This window comes from Brachyistius frenatus, unplaced genomic scaffold, assembly GCF_029030835.1.
Source record: "Brachyistius frenatus isolate BFR_SWC_R1_liver_20210118 unplaced genomic scaffold, ASM2903083v1 Contig_141, whole genome shotgun sequence".
In the NCBI taxonomy this organism is placed as follows: Eukaryota; Metazoa; Chordata; class Actinopteri; family Embiotocidae; genus Brachyistius; species Brachyistius frenatus.
The window spans coordinates 69,649-92,534 of NW_027210740.1; the positions used below are offsets into that span (position 1 = coordinate 69,649).

Genomic DNA, 22,886 nt, shown 5'->3' on the forward strand with positions numbered 1-22,886 from the left:
TCGTCGCTCGCACGTGTTTCGGTCTGAAACAAAGCCGGTAAGATGTTCGGGATGAATCTCGACCAATCAGATCGCTCCGTGCTTGCAGAAGCAGAACAGGAAACGGTGAAAGTCTGGACTGATATTTCTGTTGTTTTTTTTCATGAGATAAAATGCGATAGAGAAGAATTCTTAAACTTATTTCTGTCTGTAATTTGAGTTGATTTTCTTTAAACTACTAAATTAATCTGCAGGTTTTTTTCCCCCAACTTTCTGCTTCTTACAGCCTCCTGCTTTTCTTTTTGTTTCAAGACACGTCTTTCCTGAAAATTGCAAAAATAACTTGATTTCTATTAAAACATGCTGCAACGGTCGATTTTTGTTTTTTCATTCATTTTGAGACCATGATGACTTCGCCATTTAATTTCAGACAAATGGTGTTTTTTTTGTTTTGTCTTTGTATTGCGGCTGTGTTGAAACTGTCCCACGTCAAAAGATCAGAGATGCTTTCAAAAAAAAAAAAAGCAAAAAAAAAAAAAGGGAAAGCTGAAGTTTTGACCGGTTTGTCTGCCGCTCCGGGATCCGGTCCAGGAACTTCAACATCCAGCGGGGTTAAAGAGTCCACGGTGGCTCCAGAGTTTAATATTCCTCATGTTTCAACTGCGACTTTTTAAGAGCTTGAAAAAAACAAAACAGAAATGAAGCAGCGGATCCACCGAAAGAAATAAAGCTCAAGTTCAAATATCCCAGCTTCCTGTCTGGATCCCGCTGGCTGTTTCTCAGAGACGAAGCGAGACCAGAGAAGACAAACCTTCAGACGCTTAAGATTGTCTAAAAATGTTTGAAATGACAGACTGAGGGCGGCCATCCCCCTCCCCCCGCCCGTCTTCTCGTCTCTCCAACCACAGCAACGGATTAAAAACATTTTAAAAGCAGAAACTAAAAAAAAAAAAAAGCAGAAAACGGCGATAACAACTAAAATGTAGGTTTTGTTTGTTTGTTTTGTTAGTGATTTGCTTTTCACATCTCGGGGAGGTAAAGGGACCACAGTGCAGAACTGGCGGGTCGGTCATGTTGCCGTAGCGACGGTTTCGGCGGATGGGGTTGCGTCGGTGGGCGGGGTCAGGTGACGGGTCGGCTGCGTTTGACCGCATCGGCCTTCTTCAGTTTGCCTTTACTGAAGGTCTGGATGGAGCTCAGCAGGGCGGAGCGACCTCCTCCTCCTCCTCCTCCCGCTCCGTCAGAGGAGGGCAGAGGAGGAGGAGGAGGAGGGCGGCAGGAGGAGTCCAGCGTAGGAGGAGGAGGAGGAGGAGGAGGAGGAGGAGGAGGAGCTGCGTGTGGTCCTGGATACAGAAGAGAGGAATAAAAGGAGGAAGTGTGAGAGAAGAACATCAAGCGACTCCGTTCAGTTTCTTCAGGAGCTGTTTGCACAAAGATAAATACAAAAAAAAATAATTGGTTTTTAGTCTCCAACTGCTTTGATCAGAGTCAAGATGGCGAACTTCGACTGTAACGAACAAAAATCGAGGCTCTTAAACATCACAGCAATCCGCAGGATGAAGAGTAAAGATGGCGTCTTTTCTCTCGATTATACGACTTCATCATCAAATCAATATCGTTTTAATAGAGATTATTACATCGGTAGAAAATAGTTTGTCACCACTTTGAAATGAGGCACCTTTTTATTCATTTATTTCATTGCCGATTATTGGATCATTTAGTTACGCTTTGTGGATCAATAAGAAGCTGTTTCAGAGAATTTCTAATTCTGCAGTTATACATTTTTCTAAGTTGTCAAATTATTCCGCAAAGACATTTCCGGCAACCCGCATATTAACCTGTATTAGTTAACATTTTGGGTTAATTAAAAGAAATGCCAGATTCACTGTCAGCAGCTTCGACTTTTATAGAGAAAATTTTAAAAACTTGATTATCGGGCAACTTTTTTACAGTAATTTCTTCCAGGAAACATCAGTGTTTGTTTGTGATGCTGAGTCACTCTGAATCTACAAATACGTCTATCAACATCTGTGTTATAATTTTGACAGATTCATGTCTAGTAAATGATTTATTAACCTTTATAGATTATTAGTTACAGCCAATAAACCCTTTCTGAAGGGTAAATTACAACAAATGGAGCGTCGCTAGTTTTATGGAAAAAAAAAAAAAAAACAAATTTGCTGTGTGTTCTGTGGATTTTTCCAACAAAACCAGTGGATATCTTTGTGAAAGCAGCGCCTGTAGATCAGGCTCGAACTCAATCCACCGTCAGTTCAACGCAACCTTCAGTTTACCTGAACGCTACAATACCCATGAGCCTCCGGTGGCCGTTTCTATGGTGACTGATACGAAACGGAGAGTTCTGGAGCTTCGCGGCTCTCCCGATCGGACGAAGCAATGCACTCTGGGACTTGTAGTTGACTTTCTGTCCTTCGCTGGGTCGACGACGGCCTCCGTGTGATTCTAACGGAGCGAACTGACGGAGGATTGAAGATGAACCTGCCGCATCTATCGCTGCCGTGACATTTTCACAATCCCACTGCCCCCACCCCCCAAAAAAAAAACAACTACATAAAACTCAGGGATGACAGGCAAAGAAGCAAAACGCTGAGTAGCGTGGGGGGGGGGGGGGCGAGGGTGTGTGTGTGTGTGTGGGGGGGGGGGGGGGGCGCAGAGGCTTTAAAACAGCTGCAACTGAAGCCTGCTTTGTGACTGCACAGGGAATTATCTACAACGTAATGAAAAGGACATCCATCACTCTGACGGATGTCGTCCCAACCTGGAGAAACTCGTCACTGCAGGACAGTTGTTGTTTTTTATATAATTTTTGGAAGACGGTATCTGCAGCAGAAAATTACCCGTTTTGTTCCTGAACACATTAGAAAACACGAGAAGCTGTATTTTAATCATTTAATAACTGCCTGCAGCGGTGACGGACAGATTTTCTCCAAGACGGCCGAGGAACAAACCGACTTTCATTACGTTTTCCGCAGCCACAGCGACCTTTCGGGGATTTTTCATGCAATATTCAGACGACTTCGTTTAGTCTGCGGACAAATAAAGTATCTGAATATTAGACGAAACAATAAATAAATGAAAAATCCTTCGCAATTGAAGCGTTTGGTCGACTGCGGAGCAGCTCTGCGAGGCTGAAAGGAAAAAAACAACGGCCGCAAAAGAAATCGACATTTCACAGCGAACAGAAAGGATACGATTGAAATAATACACAAATTTTGACCAAAACAGGACGTTCACAAAAAAAAATAAAATAATCTGACACGTCTTCCCAAACAAATAAACACCAACTGACAAAAAACAAACAAACACACAAAACAAGACGAGACGTGCTGGAACAGAAATGACGGATCACAATCTCCAATGAAAGACGGGCGGGTTGAAACCAAGAGAGGAGTCGGGCTGTCGGTGACGTTTGGACGTCATTGCAGATTGTGAGGTTTTCTGTAAAAGATGCGGCGTACACCCGGTTTGCAGGCAAGCGGCGATTTGTCGAAGCGCGTTCTTCACTTCGGATCTCATCGCCGTGTCCTCGAGAGCACGACTCGCCCGATGAGAGCCGAGAGGAAGGAGATCACGTTGACCTGCGGCTCCCGCGGCCTCGTCTAAAACGATGCAGTGTTGGAGATTAAGACTGAATTATTTACATACTGGGATCTTTTAAGATTGAGAGTTGAATGATTTCGATATATTTTATTTTATTTTTTAAAGGAAACCTTGACAGAAAAACGTATCTAACTTAAAGTTACGGATGTCAAAACTACAAATAAAATGCTGGAAGAGTATAAAACGCTTTAAGCGTGTATTTCTTCTTTTTAATATTATTATCCTGAAATGGCGTATTTTGACAAATTAAGCACTCGAGATGTTGTTAACTTGATGTAAATTTGTTTAATAAAGTTCATAAAAAAAAAAATCTCAGTTTTTAAAACGTGAGGCTGAACGTTGTAAATTCTCTGTGATTTTAGTCTGGAAACCCTGTTTTGATTGACAGTTCGTGCCGACCAATCGGCGACGGGTAGGGCTGGTTGAGTGTACTGACGTCGTATGGAGGCCATTGTTGTAGTTTTGGCGCCCGACGTACGTCATACGGTGGAGAGTACCGATCGATTAAAAGGCGGCTCCGATAGTTTAGAAAAAAAAACAACAACCAACCAACGACTACAAACGGTCCTGAAAGCGGTGTGACCAGACACGTGGCCGATGGCGTGAATTCATGGGTCTGGTAATAACATCGCAAAAGTAGCCCGGAAAAAAAACAAAAAAAACTTAAGGAGCTCCGTATATTTGAGACTTCCATGATCACTAGATTATATTTACTTGATGTGTTTCTACCACCTACAGCAGCAGTTTGAAGTTTTTCTGACAACGTTTTGATTAAAAATACTATATTTTAGTGTTGTTTTTTTCCCCCCTATGTTTTGTGTGACAGTTTAACCAACTTACAGAAGCTAAAAATGGATTCTTCCACGTCTGAAAATCACCGTTTCAAAAGACAAACTTCCAGGTTTCAGCTGGCAGATAACGACCGAGTACATTAACAACCTGTGCACGCTTGCTTAAAGTTTTCTTCGCATACGTTTATAGACGCGAGGCAGGTCGGGAGCTTTGCCGGTAAGCCGAAGGTGTACGGCAGCTTTTTCTTTTAAAAAAACCACCAGGGACTCTTTATCATCACCATCATCAACATTATGAAATCTTTTACTTTACCCCAACGACACGGTCAGAATGGAGCATGCTCTACGGTGGAGACGGCAACAGGAAGAAGAGGAGGAAGAGGAAGAGGAGAGAGAGATGACGGTTATCCAATCAGCATTTACACAGTATCACCGTGACGACAGAGGAGGACGGGAGAAGAGAGGAAACCGATGTCACATTTAGTCTGTGGAAGGTATTTCTCACCAATACGGTAAAATACTTTTTAAAAAAAAAAAAAAAATTATATATATATATATATAAAAAAAAAAAACATCCGTGTTTCCCAGAAATTCTGGGTTAACGACGAAGATCCTGTTATTGATCCGAGCAGAAGTGCTGAAATGTCCCCGAATGGCTTCTCACCACCGGGGGGCGCTAAAACGGTCTGTTAGACACTTTTCCAGAGGAAGACAGAAAAAAAAAAAAAAAAAAGAGATAAATGGGAGAAAAAGACAAGATGGACCGAGAGTTCAACAGACAGACATACCTGTGGTGGACGGTGGGGTGGGGGAGGAGGGGCACGTGGGAGGGGAACTGGCTCCAGAACCTGAAGACGGACAAACGACGGGACGTATTAATCACCATCGATAAATATTGTCGCGCGAAGAGATGAGATCTTACTTTTGGTTCCTGATAAGATACGGACGGTCTTGATATGAATATGTAATCACAGTAAGCCACATATACGTAAATCTGAGTCCCTGTGCTTCCGCTGATGGACAGGTGGTGGCAGTAAAGTGCCAAGAAATGTAGAAACGCACCAACAAAGACAGCGAAGAAGAAGAAGAAAAAAAAAAAAAAAAAACCAGCAAACTAGCAAACATTTGCTTTAAAACAAAAACTTTTTAGTTGGCTACCAGACGTCCGAGTCAGCGACTCATTGTCTCCACCGAACACGCCGAAAAACAACGTAAAAACGAGCTACTTCAGTAATTAACATGAATCATTACACCTGTTTTTTGCTTCGTGGTAAATATTCTCAGACTAACCAAATAAATAAATAAAATGCAACTATTCAGCGAACCAAAACAGCATATTATCTCCAACTTGTAAATGAATTAGCCGGCTCACTGACGACGTTGAGTATTAGTTTCCCGCCTCAGTTGCCTTTTTCCCGTAGAGACCTTCACACTTTACATCCACGGTAACAACAGAAGTGACCTACCAGAGTTATTGTTGTTTCTGATGGACACGTCTTCTTCGTTTTCATAAGTCGACTGTCTGGACTTCTGCAAATAAATAAATAAATTAAAAAAACTTTTGTTGAGGTCTGTCGAAACTTAAAACACCCGATTTTTATTCCACCGACCTCAAACGAAGTATTTTAATTTCTAAACTGATGGTAAAATGACTTTTAAATTTTTTTTTTTAAATGTGCGTCTGCTGACCTTCCTCGCCAGATTCTTCCTCCTCTTCCTCTCCTCCTCCGAGCCGTGGTGGGACTGGGCTCGGGTCAGCCTCCGGTGCTGGTGGAGCTGCAGTCACATGTTAACACGCAACATTAGGCAAACCTTTCAAAATAAAAGCGATGCAACATGTGTGTGACGAGTGTCAGATGATATAAAAGTTATGAAGGTGAATATTCTCACACAAATGTGATGTTAATCCAAAAAACAGCAACATTTCTTTTAAGGGCCCTGAAAGTCTGGAAGTGGAAAACACAACTGGATTTCACTTCCTGTTTAATTAAGTAGAAGAAATGAGCTTCTGCTCATGCTGTCTTTTTTTATTTATTTATTTATTTTAAGAGATTTGCTTTCAGATCTGCTTCCATTGAAAGTCATTGAAGAGAAAAGTCCTCAGATTCTGAATTTTCTTAACTTTCAGTCTATTTAGTACAAAACTTCCCCTTTTTGTGTCTCGACAGCGTGGCGGGACGAAAAAAAAAAAGAGGCACTGAGTTGTAGTTGCAACATAACAGGGTTTTTTTTTTTCCAAACTCTGGAAATTCTTCCCTGCAGCATGAATCATTATTTTATTATCTCAGATTAGAGGGAATATGGAAACTTAAATAATTAAAAGATTTTAAATACGATTATTAGAAGACAACTTTTTAACATGTGCAGGTTTGCAAAGAGAAAAATCTTCATACCAAGAAAAAGGGGCAACGATTCTGCTCGCTGCTGTGATCCGGCAGTATTTTTTATAAATAATTGTTGCGCAACGCTTCGCTTAATGGATCCATCTTCGGGTACCGACATTTGTTAATAAAACATTATTGAGGGGCAGCGGATGAGAACATTGACCCACCAGTCTCTGCTCCTCCTGCAGCCTCTTCTCCAGACTCTCCTTCGCCGCCTTCAGCGCCTCCTTTAGCCTGCTGGGAACCTGCAGGAGGGGAAAGTCCACGGATTTTGTCTTCCTCTTTGCTGTCGAAAAAAAAACCCTGTAAGAACGAACGTCAAAACTGAACCTCTTACCTTGATCTGGAGTTTTTCTGAGTGTTGGAGCAGGATGTCGCTGAAGAGCCTGTTAAAAAAACAACAACCACAAAACTCTTCAACAAAAAAATGAATATCACGTCGCACTGAATTTACTTCCAAAAAATATGGCGAGCACAATTTGATCTTTTGTGCGTTTCATTGAAAAGAAAAAACAGGTGAACTCACGGCGTCTGCATGAGCTGCGACACCGTCGGCATCCCGCTCTTACAGGCCTCTGTGGACAGAATGGACTGCAGCACTGACACTGAACACACACACACACACACACACACACACACACACACACACACACACACACACACACACACACACACACACACACACACACACACACACACACACACACCATCAAGTTTCCGTGACATGCAGACCCGAAATAATCTACAAATTGTCTGTGCAGTGTCATTTCCGGTGCGCTGATTTAGTGTGTGTTTGTGTGTTTGTGTGTATATACGGACCCACAGCTGTGTAGGGGACGCCGGGGTACTGATCGACGGGGACGCTGTCCGGCGGTCGGCCGTACGTCATCTCGTACAGTAAATGACCGAAGCAGAAGACGTCGATGCTCTCTGTGGTCTACAGATAAAAACACACACACACACACACACACACATTTTGTCTAATAAACCATCAAAAAACAGTTATTTATATTTGTGAATAACTTGCTACATGAAGAATCAGAGAACATTTTCACAGATATAATTTTCCCGACTGAATTACTTTATTATTTATTTCCCCTCTCAGCGTTTAATAAATCATTTCAGGTTTTTTTTGTTTTTTTTTGGTAGTTTAATTGTTTAAGATCAACAGATTTTTATCCGGGAGCTAATTCATATCCAGGCTCATCTAAAATAAATCCCAGTTTGGGAGTAGCACGTACGTTGATCTTCCTGAGCTGCGTGAAGGCCGGCCGCAGCGCCGAGGGAACTCCCAGCATGCCGTTCTCCACGTCCATCAGTCGACACACGCCGCCGTCGTCCACGATGACGTTGGACGTGTGCAGGTGGCCGTAAAACATGCCGCCGTCGTGGAGGAGCTTTAAGCCCTGAACACACACACACACACACACACACACACACACACACACACACACACACACACACACACACACACACACACACACACACACACACACACACTTCAGCAATCTGTGTGTGTGTTTTTCTGTGTGTATGTTGTTTTTTGTGTGCGTGTGGTTGTTTTTGTGTGTGTTGTTTTCTGTGTGTGTGTTGTTTTTTGTGTGTGTGTTGTTTTCTATGTGTGTGTGTGATGTTTTCTGTGTGTGTTTTTCTGTGTGTATGTTGTTTTCTATGTGTGTGTGGTTGTTTTCTGTGTGTGTTTGTACCTCCAGGATCTGACGGCCGTACAGTTTGATGTGCGGCAGCTCGAGGCCTTGACTCTTCTTCGGGTTGCAGTACTTCTTCAGGTAACTCTCTCTGGGCTTCACCTGGACAGAGGAAGAGGAGGGGGCGGGGCTTATATGAAATACTTTCTAACAAATAAAGTAATGACGTTTTATAAAAACTGTCTCCACTCTGTTTTAGTGTTGTCATCGTGCATTTTCTGTTCCGTTTCCCGTCTCTTCTCGGCCAGGTTTTGCAGGTTTTTAAAAGAGTGTTTGAGTATTTCTCTCTGTGAATATCGTTATTATTTTACTCTATGAATTTGTTTCCTAACGTTAAAAAAGCCTTCGGGAACTCCTGCGGGACTAAAACTCACTAAAACCAGGTTTTGAAAACTCTCAGTGGTTCAACAACATCGAGACTACAAACAACCTGTAATAAAATATTCTGTGACACTGTACATAAAAAAACTAAACATATATAGATATTGCATTTTGTGAACACGTAACTGTCTGGTCATTAAATAGAAGACTTTTTTTAAAACCAAATTTTCAGAAAAAAATAAAGTCTTTAATATGTCTTGAAAGTGTGTAGTTAGTTGTTGTACTTACGCTAGTTGTTGTGTAGCACACATGAAGCATGAAGACCTTTCTTAAGAATCTTAAGACCTCCCCGAAAGTGATGCTTTATTTTTATTTTTTTTATTTAAAGTGAAACCAACTGAAAAGCTTCAGTTCACCACATTTAAAGTTTGTAAGAGAATCCAAAAATCTAAAACGAAACGAGCTCCACATCCTGCTCGACCATCCGATGTTCTCACGTTCTCACGCTCACGCACACACACACACACACACACACACACACACACACACACACACACACACACAGTGTACCTTACAGATGTGGTCTCTCAGAGAGCCTTGCTCACTGAACGGCCGGATGAGCAGAGTTGAAGACTCGCTGGTGCTGGAGAACAACAGCGGATAGAGAAACGGAGTCTGTGGGCGAAGACGAGTTCAGTTACTGGAATTGGAATCATGTCATATAAAGTCAAATTAAGTGACGCTTTAGCGGTAACCATAAAATTAACATGGTTTAAATGCAGATATTGTCTGGAAAAACAGAAAAATCTGAGAATTTAGTGATTTTCTCACCACCTGGCTGAGTTTTTACAGCCCACAAATGACTAAAACCGATATTTTGTTTTGTGTGTGTGTGTGTGTGTGTGTGTGTGTGTGTGTGTGTGTGTGTGTGTGTGTGTGTGTGTGTGTGTGTGTGTACGTACAGAAAGGCTTGTTAGCAGCTTCATGGCTGACTGCAGGTCTTTGTCTGACAGGAACTTATCAGGACCCAGGTCCACCTACACACACACACACACACACACACACACACACACACACACACACACACACACACACACACACACACACACACACACACACACACACACACACACACACACACACACAGTCAGATGTTTGACCTAAATGTTTTCTTTTCCTTCAGACTGTATCCGGCTCAGGAAAAAAAAACAACAACACACGAGTTTGCACGCATGTGATTTCAGTCAAGTACTTTCAGAAATATCCTTCAGAGATAATAAATTAATCCTCAATTCGGTTTATCGAATAAAACCTGAAATAACTCGACAGATAAGATTCACGGCAAATTTTTTAAAGTGGGTCCTCTCTTTAAAAAAATTTGCCGTGAACCTTATCTGTCGAGTTATTTCAGGTTTTATTCGATTATATCCAAAAGGAACAAAGAGATCAGATCGGATCAGTGGTGATAAAAGACAACAGCGGCTGAGCGACGGATACACGGCAAAACATTTCAAGGCATTAAAATAATCAACAAACACCTAAAAAAAAAAACACTCAAAAGTCTCTTCAGTCAGCTGATCGCTGAGTGAAATACTCATCCGAGTTATTTATATGCGATAAATTCACATCAGTTAATCACATTTGACTGAATCTAAATGGAATCTGTTCTTCAGATGTCCCTCAAAACTACTGAAAATAAAAGGATGTAAAAGAAGAAAACTTTACTTGTCGCTGAATTGCTCTTTATAATAATAATAATAATAAAAAAAAGATTTAGAATTTACTGCGTAAAACTCAAAATGTTTAGAAAATTTGATCTGCAACTACTAAACGGTTAAACTATCTGGGCTGTTTTTTTTTTTTTACTTTTCTATGTGCTCTTTTATGAGCTGCCGTAACAGGTGATGAAATCTGTTGCAGATTATATTTGAAGTGTTTCTTTTTTTTAACGCATTTGAAGTCACGTTAACTAGAATTTCATTTGTCACTTTGGATGTGAGGAAAGTAACTTCAGGCAGTTTTGATTTTACAACTCGTAAACTTGGTATTCAATCTTAACAAAAGTCATGTTATTTACTTTAATATTTATAAATTTTAATGTTTCACACGTGTCCTAAATTTCTGGAACTCGACCATATTAATTATTTTACTTTATGCGGCTCCTTGCAGATATTCTTCTTTTTTTTTTTCTAAATTCTTTTTATTTAACATCTAAAAACGTGTATTTTGAAAACTTGTTTAAAAGCCAATGAGCAGACCCACACAGTCTGTTGTTTTTACTCACCCAGCTCAGCAGATATCTCTCTTTGGGTTGCTCTTTGTTTTTGATTAGAAAATATTTCTTCCTGATCCTCCAGCCTGAAAAAACAAACAAACGGCGCCTCACGTTTTCTGAAACTCGGCCAATTAGAACCGAACGCGAGATCATTTCACAGTTATCGAAATAAAGGGAAGTGCGTCGTCTCAAAGCTGCGTCGGACAAAACGGGTAAAGAGATTCTTTCCTGTTACGAATAAAAACGTTGAATTCATAAGCAGTAAACATGCTGCTTAAATAGATCTAAAGTCTAAAAAAAAAAGGTCAGGGTTTATTTATTTCATGTTATGAACTCGGGTGAGTCTCACCGATGTCTCTGAGGGGCTCCAGGACCTCCCACTTCGGGTCCGACCTGAAGAACATGGAGACCTGCTGCAGGGCGATCTCTGAGACACACAGACCGAGAGACAGAAGGCAATTTAAATAACCTCGCCCGCACAGATCACGCAGGTTTGAAGCTGATGTTTCCTGTTGTTGTTTTTGTTGTTGTTGTTGTTTACGAGTCGCCATCTGCTCGAAAATATGGCGTCCTTTTTTTTTTTTGTTCCGGTTGAAATTTTGAGCTTTCCTGTTCAGAATGAGAAATGCGATGCGTTCAAAACTAGAAGGCCGTTTTCAACTTTCACCCGCTGCAGGGTGGAAAGTTGCCGTTTGCTCATCGAAAATCAGATTTTTAAGGGGGCGGGGCTACGAGCAGGATTTGTGACATCATAAATAAAGACGGGCACAATATTCAATTCACACGAGTATGACGTGGAAACTTTGAAACCAGTTTAAACGCAGAAGAATGCACTTCACAGAACGAAGCATGAGACATCGAAGTTCAACTTCAGAAATGAAATATATTTGCATAACTTTAGATTCTGACATTTTTAATGAGTCAGAAGGCGGCGATACATTTTAAGGATTTTTACAAGATAATTGATTGTTGTTTAATTTTATGGAAAAACCATATCAGACACAAATCATTTGTGAAAATAGAGTCTGGAGGGGATGTTTAGCTTTAAAAAAAAAAAAAAAAAGTATTCATGGGTCTATAAAACAAACTAAAACCAATTCAATATATCCCTGCTAGTACCTTTAAATGCTGCTGGTGCTTTAATCTGCCACAGTGCATCACATTTTATAAACTGAACCTATCTTTTCTATTTAATATCTGCATCTGCAAAGTTACCTGCTGCAGCGAAGTCCTATGAAGACGTATGGAAAGTAAAATTTTAGGGTAAGTTTGCAGTAAATAAAACATAAACGAGCGAACCTGTGTAGTTGGCGGAGTAGTTGTTGGGGTCCAGGAACTTCTTGACAGGCAGGGAACTGCAGAGGAGAGGATGCTGGGTAATGGAGTCCAGGAAGGCTTGCAGTCCTCTCTGCCTCTCCGCTATGAACTCCCGGTCCATGTTTCCGATCAGCTTCTTGGGAGGGAGGGGGAGACTGATGCTGCACACCTGAGGAGAAAAACCGAGAAAAGGGTTCAGACTTTTATGTGCAGTTTCTTTTTTTTTTTTCTTTTTTTAAATCAACACTTGATGTTTTCTCCTTTAATCTACCGTCGCAGCAGGTTTCCTACAGTTCTGCTGATGGGAGAATTGAGACCCTCAAACAGGAAATGAGCAAGCAAATCCTCAGCAGAAAAAGAAAACACCCTCGCTGACTTCCTGTTATCCAGGAATGATGAGACCCGACCGTAAGACGAGTCACCGACCGGGACATCCGACGTACATCCTAAAGATCCTCTGCAGCTCCAAACAACCACGCTGAATGTGTCAAACTGCTGATTTGAACATTTTAGCACCATTTCTTTATGTTCCTCAGGTTTTTAGAAAAGATTTCCTCAACTTTCACGCGGCAACAGACAATTTGACACCTTCGGTCAGCTGTGACATTGTTAAATGGCGACTTTATCTTATAACCTGGAATACAGCAGATTTAAAACAGTATGTTGATGGATTCATCTTGCTAATTGAGGACCGGCGTGGAGCTTTGAAGTAGCCTGAAATTATACTACGAAGAGAGCGGCAGGTTTCAAAAACTAACTTTTTTTTTTTTTTAATCTTCTCTAAAGTGATTACTTCCACCAGCCGAGCGGGTTCAGAGGCCGCTGCTCAATACCAGCTGAGTTAGGACGCCTGACTGATCAATGGTTAACGCCTTCAGATGGCTGAGGCTGCGCTCTCACATTTTTACTGCAGCGTTCAAAGTCACCGACAAGCTTAATGTTCACAGTTTTCCATAATGAACTCCTGCCTGGTCGACCTCGGGAGTCGCTTTCAATAAAAAAAAATAAAAAAACATCTCTGACTTTGGAGTTTCACAATAAAGAAAATTCTGATTCTATTTTTTTACAGGAGCTTCATTTAAAAAGAAGAAAAATAGAACTTCACAAAGTCTTTTTTGTTGCCGTTTTAGCGTCAGTAGCATTCGGGGTCCCTCGTGGTCCCCAGAGGATGAACCCTCCGGACTTCTACTTGTCAAACATCTACAGAGATGCTCGATGATTGACTGGAACAAAACGGTCATTGTTGGTTCCCAGAAAAAAAAAAAACATATCCTACTTAAGTGCTTTATTATTTACCGTTACCGTGGCAACGACGACTCTTCCTGGGCTCCATGTGTATTTTTTTTTTTTTAACTTAGACTTAGACTTTATTAATCCCACAGTGGGGACATTTAGTCGTCACAGCAGCATAGAAACACAGTTAGGAAAATGAAAAAAGTGCACACAATAAGAAAAAAAAATTACAAATACGTGTAGAATAAAATAAGATAGATAAATAGACCAGGAGACCAGTAGAAGATTAAGATTGGTACAACTTCTAAAACATAAGAGCTGAGAAGCGCCGATTCATCCGCTGCCTTCTCACAGGACCAGCGAAGCCTCGAGTCTGTCGTAACCAACGGTCACTGAGTTTTCTCAAAAGAGGAAGGAGATTGGGCAAGACAGAGCTGGTGTTTGTTTGTGTGTGTGTGTGTGTGTGTGTGTGTGTGTGTGTGTGTGTGTGTGTGTGTGTGTGTGTGTGTGTGTGTGTGTGTGTGTGTGTGTGTGTGTGTGTGTGTGTGTGTGTGTGTGAATGTGGACTAATAAGCCTAAAAAGATTTAGTTTTTTTGTGTCTAAAATTCTCTACAGTTGATCACTTGGAGTATTCACGAAAAAAAAATATCACCGCACAAAGACTTCAGTTACTTTTGTCACCTGTAAGATAACGACGGCTGCGAATGTCAGCAGAAACGTCTCGAAGCCGCGGCTTACAAACACTTTTTTTGCCGAGTCAGCTTAAAAGTCTCCAAGCGACAGTCACTGAAACTCACCATCAGGCTGCTGTTCAGGACGTCAAAGTCACTGTAGCGCCGAATCACCTGCAACACACACACACACACACACACACACACACACACACACACACACACACACACACACACACACACACACACACACACACACACACACACACACACACACACACACCTGTCAGTGTCATATTTGAAATGTAGTTGATAATTAAATCTATAATTTAAAAATAACACTATTTATATACATTTGAATTTCTAATTTTAAAATAGATAAATAAATAGATAAACACACAACAGACACACACACACCAATGGGAAATAAAAAAATATATATGATCAATATTTACATCAAGAAGAAATGTAAAATATTCATTATGTCCAGTGTTTAAAAAAAAAGAAGCCTCGTGGGTTCTCAAACTGAAAGAAATGATGTTAATTACAGAAATATTGTACAGAGTTGTTTATCTTCCGACATGTCTTACAACAGCAGTTTCTACAGATCTTTATCGCTCTTTCTTCCTCTAAGTTCCTCCGAGTGACACACGAACCTCAGTAGAACATTTAAAGCTGTTTTGGTTTGACTGGTTTGAGGTACGACTGTTCGACGAAAATGATTTGCGGCTTGTTTACTGAACATTTTCATCTGTAAATATTGTTGCCAGATTATTAGTCCTAGCAGACTTTTGCAGTGATTTTCTCCCTTACCTGCTTTCGCTACCTGATGTCGGAGATTGTGATTGGTGCATTTACCTGCCAGCTGTTGTCTGTAGCCACGCCCCTCTGGACCCGGATGATGTACTCCTGAGAGACAGAAACAACGGGACCATTAAAACACACAATCTCCCATTTAAAAAAAATTTAAAAAAAATAATTGTAAATGTAATAAAAATTTAATTACACTATAATGAGATAAAACCATGTGAGATTTTTAGTTGTACAGTTCGATTCCTTTTTGAGAAATAAAGTCATAGAGTCTCAAAAATAGAGTCACAGCTTTCTAATATAATTGTAATATTAAAAAAGAAACTAACATTATGAAAATAAAGGCAGAGCTGAGAATAAAGTTGTCCTTTTATTTGAATTAAGTTATCGTATTTGTTACGTGTCGATTAGGAGGAAGGAGGTAAGGAAGGAAGGAGGAAAAACAAAAGGATTTTATAAATAAAAATGACAATTTTTCTTGTAAAAATAACGATTTTGTCTTATAATATTATGACTTTACTCAAAAATCCCACCTTTTATTGTCATCTAATTATTATTAAAAAAAAATTTTAAAAAAAAAACTTTAAATGATCTCAGCATCAGAGTTAAGTTTCAGATGGGAACTCAAAGAGTTAAATCAAATATTAAAGTGAACTAATGTTCATTACACACCAGGAAACAAAGTTAGTGGACTAGAATATACAACTTTTCTCTATTTTTAGGACAGGCGGCTGCACCTGAATAAAAAATTAAAAAAATGTGAAAAAGGCTTCTCATATTTCAGGCTTGTTCACTTTCTGTTTCCTTTCCAGAGAAGAGATTCAGATGACTCAGATCAGTCTCACCCTGCTCACAAGTGCTGCTGAGTTTAAAAAAAACACGTTGACACAGTTACGAGGGGGAGAACCGGGGTGTTAAAAACACGACATGTTCCTTTAATCTAATCCTTTTTACAGTTTATAATACCTGCTTTCAGACGCTCAGGTTTTCTGCTGTAATAATGCGGTCGTTCATGTGAGCTGAGCGGCTTCGAGAAACACTAAACAGATCGAGTCCTGAAATAACTCAATATGATGAATCAATTTAAACCAACGCAAGTTTCTTTTTTTTATCCACCTGCTCCTTGTTCTGAGGCGCTCAAGTGACCTTTAACCTCGACGCCAGCGCTGATCTTTTTATAAGCAGATCGGTATCAGCCAGATGTGACTGATCCACATTAAATGTAGTTTTTTTTGTTGTTGTTTGTTTGGGAATCCGATCATTTTAACTCAGAAATCAGGAGTAAAAAAAAAAAAAAAAAGAAGCTGGATACCTTTAAAATAAACAAAATGGCATTAAATTGTTTTTAACATCGAGATCAAAATGGAGCAAGCGTCATTCGTGTTCTTACAAAGTGTAAACATCAGACTGACTTTTTGAATTAAGTTTTTTTTTAAGAGAGTGTAGTTGGTTAGACTTTCTCTGTTTGTAGTCTGAGGCTGGTAAATTGGTGACCAGAGGTGAAATGACTAACAGGCCCGTCCCGGCAGCACTGCCTTCATTTAGGAGCTGCTTACGTGCTGAGAAAATTCTGGAAAGACAGATTTAGCATCATTTATTCTGCAATAACTGTTTCCCAAAATGCCATAAAAAAAAAATTTTTTTTTTTAAAAAATTTAATTTAAAAAAAAATCTGTTGTTTTGATGATAGGCTGAAAATATAAGAAAAAAAACTGTCACGTAATCAAATAGAAACGCGATGAATATGTGGATATATAAATCAAATCGTTATATCCACGTGTCTTTAGTCTCTCTCGTGATGTTATGGAGGAAGATGATTTTGTTTTTACAAGAGCAACAACACCAACGATGGATGCCTGACTTTAGCATGCTAAGCTAACGCGCTAGCTCAGCTGATCACAGCGCAGCTGTCGTCAACAACAAACACGACCGCAGTGAGCCCATTATCGGACGGGGAGCAGCTTTATACGGTTTGTGTTTTTAGTCTATAACGTGACCTGTTCCGTTTTTCGGTCACGTTGTTTTAACGTCGTTTCTTACCGTGCACACGAATTCAAAGAACATATTTTAGTATAAAGTCAAGCTGAACATTAACTTGCCCCCCAAAAAAACAAACAAAACAAAAAAAAAACATTGAGTTGTAATGCTGCACCAAAGTCCATTCAAAATCCGTCTAATTATTGTTTCTGTGCATTTCAGCAGGTGTTTATACGAATAACAAGAGAATCTGTCCCTCAAAATTATAATTTAACCCAAAATCACTTTTAATCCGGATGGTTTACACACTTATTTGAATGAAATCTAAACATTTCCTAACATCAAATGTTTTTGTTTTTTTTGTATGCCGAATGTTAAAACAGATCAATAACAATTCAAAACAACAACACGTTGCGATTTTAAACCTGTGAATTTGTTCCAGTATTAAAATTAATCAACTTTTAAGCGGAGTTCGCCGCAGCTGTTAAAAACGGCTTTCACAGAATAATAACAAAAAGCTCAGGGGGGGATTTACAGGTATAGTTTGGGCCAGTCGGTGTCAATAGTCCAGTGCAAATCTCTTTATATATATATATTTGCTCGGTGAGGAAAAGCTTCCAGGAAATTGCTTAATCAGTGACAGCACCAGCGGAGCATGGCTCAGCCGTCCGACAATACAACTACCCAGCAAATATAATGATATAAATGGGCAGCATCACGCTAAAAAAAAAAAAAAAAAAAGAAGAAGAAGAAGAAGAAGAAGAAACACGGTGGGTGATGTGACAATTCACGGGGGGAAGGAGCCGTGGAGAAGCGGGTACAGCTGTGTCCGATAATGGAACCAGTGACGCAGCGATCGGTTTATAACGCCCCCCTCCCCCTTAAAACGACTTTTATTTTATACGCATTAAAAGACGCGCTGTGGGGGGGAGGGGGGACACACCGCGGGGTTGTTGTTGTTTATTTTTAGAGTCAAACCGACAGACTGTCCCCCCCCCCCCCGGTAAACACTCACCGTGTGGGACTGCAGGTTCTGGCTGGCTTCGATCACCGCCGTCAGGGGCACGGTGTCGTCCGGCAGCGGCAGCCCGCCGGGGGTCGGCTTCTCCAGGAAAGACATCCCTTGGAGGATTAACGGCGGAAAAAAAAAAAAAAAAGAAGAAAGTCCGACGCGGCGAGAGTCCCCCGTCTGTCGCTGCCTGACGCCACCCGGAGCCCCGCTGGACGGGAAAAGGACGAGCGCCCGACAAATACCGGGAGAAGCGAACTTTAGCCGTTGGCTTCGATTTACGGTAACCAGGAAGCGCAGCGTCGGTCTGACGTCATCGGGCTGTTTTGTTATTATAATTGGATGTTGGGCGAAACCGCGTGAGGAAAGGGGCTCAGCGCCACCTGCCGGTCTGGAGGAGAAGCGTTAAAATTAAAAATTAAAAAATAAAAAAAAATTAAAGAAAAACATAAAAGGAGAATCAATCAATCAGAAAAATAGATGTAGTCGATGAAAACTCAACAACCAATTGGTGAAATCAAAATCTAAATCAAACTGTGACGTAAACAAAATTATTAAAAACATTAAAAAAAATTCTTAATGTAAGGCCTAGCTTACTTCTTGTAATAGAAGCTTTCCCCCCACATCCCATGGCCTTCCTCAAAATACAAGAACAAACATTAGGTTCAATAAAAAAACAAAAACAAAAGTTTAAAAAAGTAAAACTCAAAAATATTATGCAAAAAAATCTTATATTAAAATTTTAAAAAACAAGGACCCATTTATTCCAATGCTTTGCTCTATATTCCCTCAGGTAGTTCAGTGTAATGACGTATGTTACATATATGAGGGGTTATGAGACCAACTGTTGGGTAATCAAATGATTTACACCTCCACTTACTGATGAACACCATTTCAAGTGGAGAGGAGAGGAACCCATCGGTGAAATCAGCTGTCGAGATGATCGGAGGCATTGAAGGACGCATGTTACTAACAATAAAAAAAATGTTATTTTAAAAGAATGTGAGGAAGGAAATAAAATAAATGACAGAAGTCGACGTGATGAAAATGAACTGGACTGAAAAAAAAACACTCCTGAACATAAAACGACAACAAAACATAAATGGATTCGATAAAGTAAAAGAAAAACTTTCCATTTTTTTATTCCACACAAACGATTTTACAAGTTAAACAAACAACAGTTCAGAGCCGATAAATTAAACACACGAAACAATAAGTCATCAGCTGACTGACATCTTTGTTGTGTCTGTTATTTATGTAGAGAAAGATGTCGCAAACAAAAAACAAATTCACGGTGCGTGTGCGTTTGTGCGTGTGCGTTTGTGTGTGTGTGTGTGTGTGTGTGTGTGTGTGTGTGTGTGTGTGTGTGTGTGTGCGCGCGACGCAGCGGATATTTTTTCAATCACTGCCACATCTTCCGATCTGTCCGCTCCCAGGGGTGCTGTGACCTTTGACCTTTTCCCTTCTCCGCCTCCTGCTCTCACTCCCTCTTCTGCTGCTGCTCGGGCATCATCACCATCACCTCCCCCTCCATCACCACTTTGTCCTTGACGGTGCACGTCACGGCGATGTAGGCGAACGCCATCTTGACCCTGCGGACCTCGGCTTCGGCCACCACCTCCTCGCCGATGTAGAGCGGCCCCGGGAAGCGGATCTCCTGGTGCAGGAAGACGCAGCCGCGGCCGGGCATCTTGGTGCCGAGCACGGCCGAGATCAGGCCGTTGATGAGGACGCCGTGCACGATGGGCGCCTCGAAGGAGGTGGTGCTGGCGTAGGCCGGGTCCAGGTGGAGCGGGTTGTTGTCGCCCGTCAGCTCGGCGAACAGCTGCACGTCGCGGGCGGAGAACGCTTTGGTGAGCGAGGCGCGCTGGCCGATGTGGAGCAGACGGCCGAGGGGCGGAGCTGCGGCGATGGAGGGGAGGCGGAGCCAAGGTTTATTAAGGACACGCCTCCACATGAAAGTCATTGTGAAAGAAAAACGACACGCCTCCTCCGCTTCAGTCGAGCTGCAGGTCGCGACTGTTTCCCGTCAGCGCCAACAGGAACGGAGACACCTGAGATATAGATAGATAGATAGATAGATAGATAGATAGATAGATAGATAGATAGATAGATAGATAGATAGATAGATAGATAGATAGATAGATAATAGATATAGATAGATAGATAGATAATAGATAGATAATAGATATAGATAGATAGATAATAGATAGATAGATAGATAGATAGATAGATAGATAGATAGATAGATAGATAATAGATAGATAGATAGATAGATAGATAGATAGATAGATAGATAGATAATAGATAGATAGATAGATAGATAGATAGATAGATAGATAGATAGATAGATAATAGATAGATAGATAGATAGATAGATAGATAGATAGATAGATAGATAGATAGATAGATAATAGATAGATAGATAGATAGATAGATAGATAATAGATAGATAGATAGATAGATAGATAGATAGATAGATAGATAGATAGATAGATAATAGATAGATAGATAGATAGATAGATAGATAGATAGATAGATAGATAGATAGATAGATAGATAGATAGATAGATAGATAGATAGATAGATAGATAGATAGATAGATAGATAGATAGATAGATAATAGATAGATAGATAGATAGATAGATAGATAGATAGATAGATAGATAGATAGATAGATAGATAATAGATAGATAGATAGATAGATAGATAGATAATAGATAGATAGATAGATAGATAGATAGATAGATAGATAGATAGATAGATAGATAGATAGATAGATAGATAGATAGATAATAGATAGATAGATAGATAGATAGATAATAGATAGATAGATAGATAGATAGATAGATAGATAGATAGATAGATAGATAGATAGATAGATAGATAGATAGATAGATAGATAGATAGATTAGTTAAGACTTTATTAATCCCACAGTGGGGAAATTTAGTCGTCACAGAGTTAACTCGTTTAATTCCACCTCTGCAGTGAGCTGACTCTGCTGTCAAAGTGAAACTGAATGTGTTAAAAAAACAAACAAATTCACAGCTTATCTGCAGCAGAGATACGCTGCTCGGACAGTACGTGGTCGGGAGGGGCGGTCAGGTTTTCACAGCTGATAGGCAGAAAGCTCGGACATCAGGTTTTGCATCATTGTTTGTATTAGGTTTAGTTTCAATGAGTTTATTTAAACTCCAGTCTCGATTTTTTTTTTCCAAGTCAAACAAATGTTTTGGTTTTTTTGTGCTCCGGATCACACAGAAAAATTCAAACTGAGAAAAGTGGGATGAATGTGACAAATTCTCTTAAAGCGAGTGTTTTTTGTGAATGACGTCTGCTGACCTGCAGCACTCTGAAGGCGCAGATCTGGTTCTGGTAGGAGCCCAGCAGAGTCAGGGAGCTCCACAGCTTCACCAAACCCCTGCAAACACACACACACACACACACACACACACACACACACACACACACACACACACACACACACACACACACACACACACACACAGTTCAGAGTTTCAAAGTGATGCACGAGTGACTCTTTTCTTGCCGTCTTGCTGCTGCGACTGAAGCTCACCGGCTGTAAACACGCAGCAGAGCCGTCAGGTCATCGTACTTCAACAGGTCAAAGGTCAACGCTGCTCCCACCTCAAAGGGCATACAGGATACACAAATGCATTAAAAAAAATATATATATACTTCAGGGGTTTTGGTCATCCGAACAGATCATTTTTTTTAAATGTATCGATACATTTGTTTATAAAATGTTAGAAAAGTGTGAATTATTTGAACATCTGACCTGCAGTTCAAAACTCAAAAGTTTGTCACTTCATTACCATATTAAAATAAAATAAAAGCCAAAAAAAACAGCTCAGTGGTTTTTGTTTTGAAACGCGACATCATCGGTTACTCGATTATTAAAATAGTTATTTCTCTGTCCTCAATCAATCAATCAATCATTTCAGCTCCCGGCTTCATATAACACGGGAGTTACAGTTATGCGACATCCCAGCAGACCCGCGAAGAAGCTCCTCCGTGGAACGACGGTCGTATTAATAAACTCACCTCTCCGTACAGAGTCTTCAGGCCGGTGATGATGAACTGCTTCAGTTCGACTGCACTCGGTCGGGTTGAGTCATCCTCCAGCTCACTAAACAAACACACCCACCCGCGCACACACACACACACACACACACACACACACACACACACACACACACACACACACACACACACACACAGAAGAACATGACTTGGAGCTGCAGTCACTGAGATCAGATTGTAGTGACTGAATTGTTTTTATTGCCTCTTCATGAAATCTTAATGAAGGCAATAATAAAAAAAATAATAATTTAGCTGAACACACACACACACACACACACACACACACACACACACACACACGTGCGCGCAGCCACTTACAGGCAGACCTTCAGGTAGTGGTACGGCGCGGCGTTCTTCAACACGACTCGGCGGTAAGCAGAAGAATCTTCCTTCCTTTTGACGCGTCTCATTCTATCAGCAGCAGCGAGTCGACCTCCGGGTGACGAGCAGCACGTCGATCAGATGACCGCAGACTAAAAAAAATAAATAAAAGAGACATTAAATAACACAACCTTATATGTGCATCTTTTTCTAATAAATAATTTTAAAAAAAAGACTTGTCTGATTGCTGATCTTCAAATATAGTTTTATATTTCCGTTTGTTTTACACCGAGCTTCTTTATCCAGTAGCACACGTATGTAGTTTATGTGTTTATATTGTTTTTATGATGTAATTTCAGTGCTAT

At 40.5% G+C, this 22,886-nt stretch overlaps 3 protein-coding genes across 4 annotated transcripts; all 3 read right to left on the reverse strand.

Annotated features, from left to right (window-relative positions):
* On the reverse strand, positions 1 to 18,293 carry pxk (PX domain containing serine/threonine kinase). Of its 2 annotated transcripts, XM_069715314.1 has the most exons (19): positions 18,102 to 18,293; positions 15,158 to 15,208; positions 14,426 to 14,473; positions 12,377 to 12,563; positions 11,427 to 11,504; positions 11,087 to 11,160; positions 9,765 to 9,839; positions 9,373 to 9,477; positions 8,482 to 8,583; positions 8,017 to 8,181; positions 7,595 to 7,712; positions 7,302 to 7,380; positions 7,113 to 7,161; positions 6,943 to 7,020; positions 6,081 to 6,167; positions 5,858 to 5,921; positions 5,180 to 5,239; positions 4,705 to 4,734; positions 1,231 to 1,322 (listed from the first exon to the last, which is right to left on the reverse strand). In XM_069715314.1, exons 1-18 carry the CDS (start codon positions 18,204 to 18,206, stop codon positions 4,718 to 4,720), a joined length of 1,542 nt encoding a protein of 513 aa, XP_069571415.1. In that variant the 5' UTR covers positions 18,207 to 18,293; the 3' UTR covers positions 1,231 to 1,322; positions 4,705 to 4,717. The 2 variants fall into 2 exon arrangements, with proteins under 2 accessions (XP_069571414.1, XP_069571415.1); XM_069715313.1 differs by lacking the exon at positions 4,705 to 4,734 and having other exon boundaries at positions 1 to 1,322.
* Positions 18,294 to 19,212: 919 nt separating this feature from the next.
* Positions 19,213 to 20,061, reverse strand: LOC138630767 (hydroxyacyl-thioester dehydratase type 2, mitochondrial-like). The gene has a single exon (XM_069715315.1). It carries the CDS (start codon positions 20,059 to 20,061, stop codon positions 19,576 to 19,578), a length of 486 nt encoding a protein of 161 aa, XP_069571416.1. The 3' UTR covers positions 19,213 to 19,575.
* Positions 20,062 to 22,692, reverse strand: rpp14 (ribonuclease P/MRP 14 subunit). Its single transcript, XM_069715316.1, has 5 exons — positions 22,519 to 22,692; positions 22,162 to 22,246; positions 21,674 to 21,744; positions 21,439 to 21,517; positions 20,062 to 20,149 (listed from the first exon to the last, which is right to left on the reverse strand). Exons 1-5 carry the CDS (start codon positions 22,608 to 22,610, stop codon positions 20,093 to 20,095), a joined length of 384 nt encoding a protein of 127 aa, XP_069571417.1. The 5' UTR covers positions 22,611 to 22,692; the 3' UTR covers positions 20,062 to 20,092.
* Between the last annotated feature and the right edge of the window lie 194 nt (positions 22,693 to 22,886).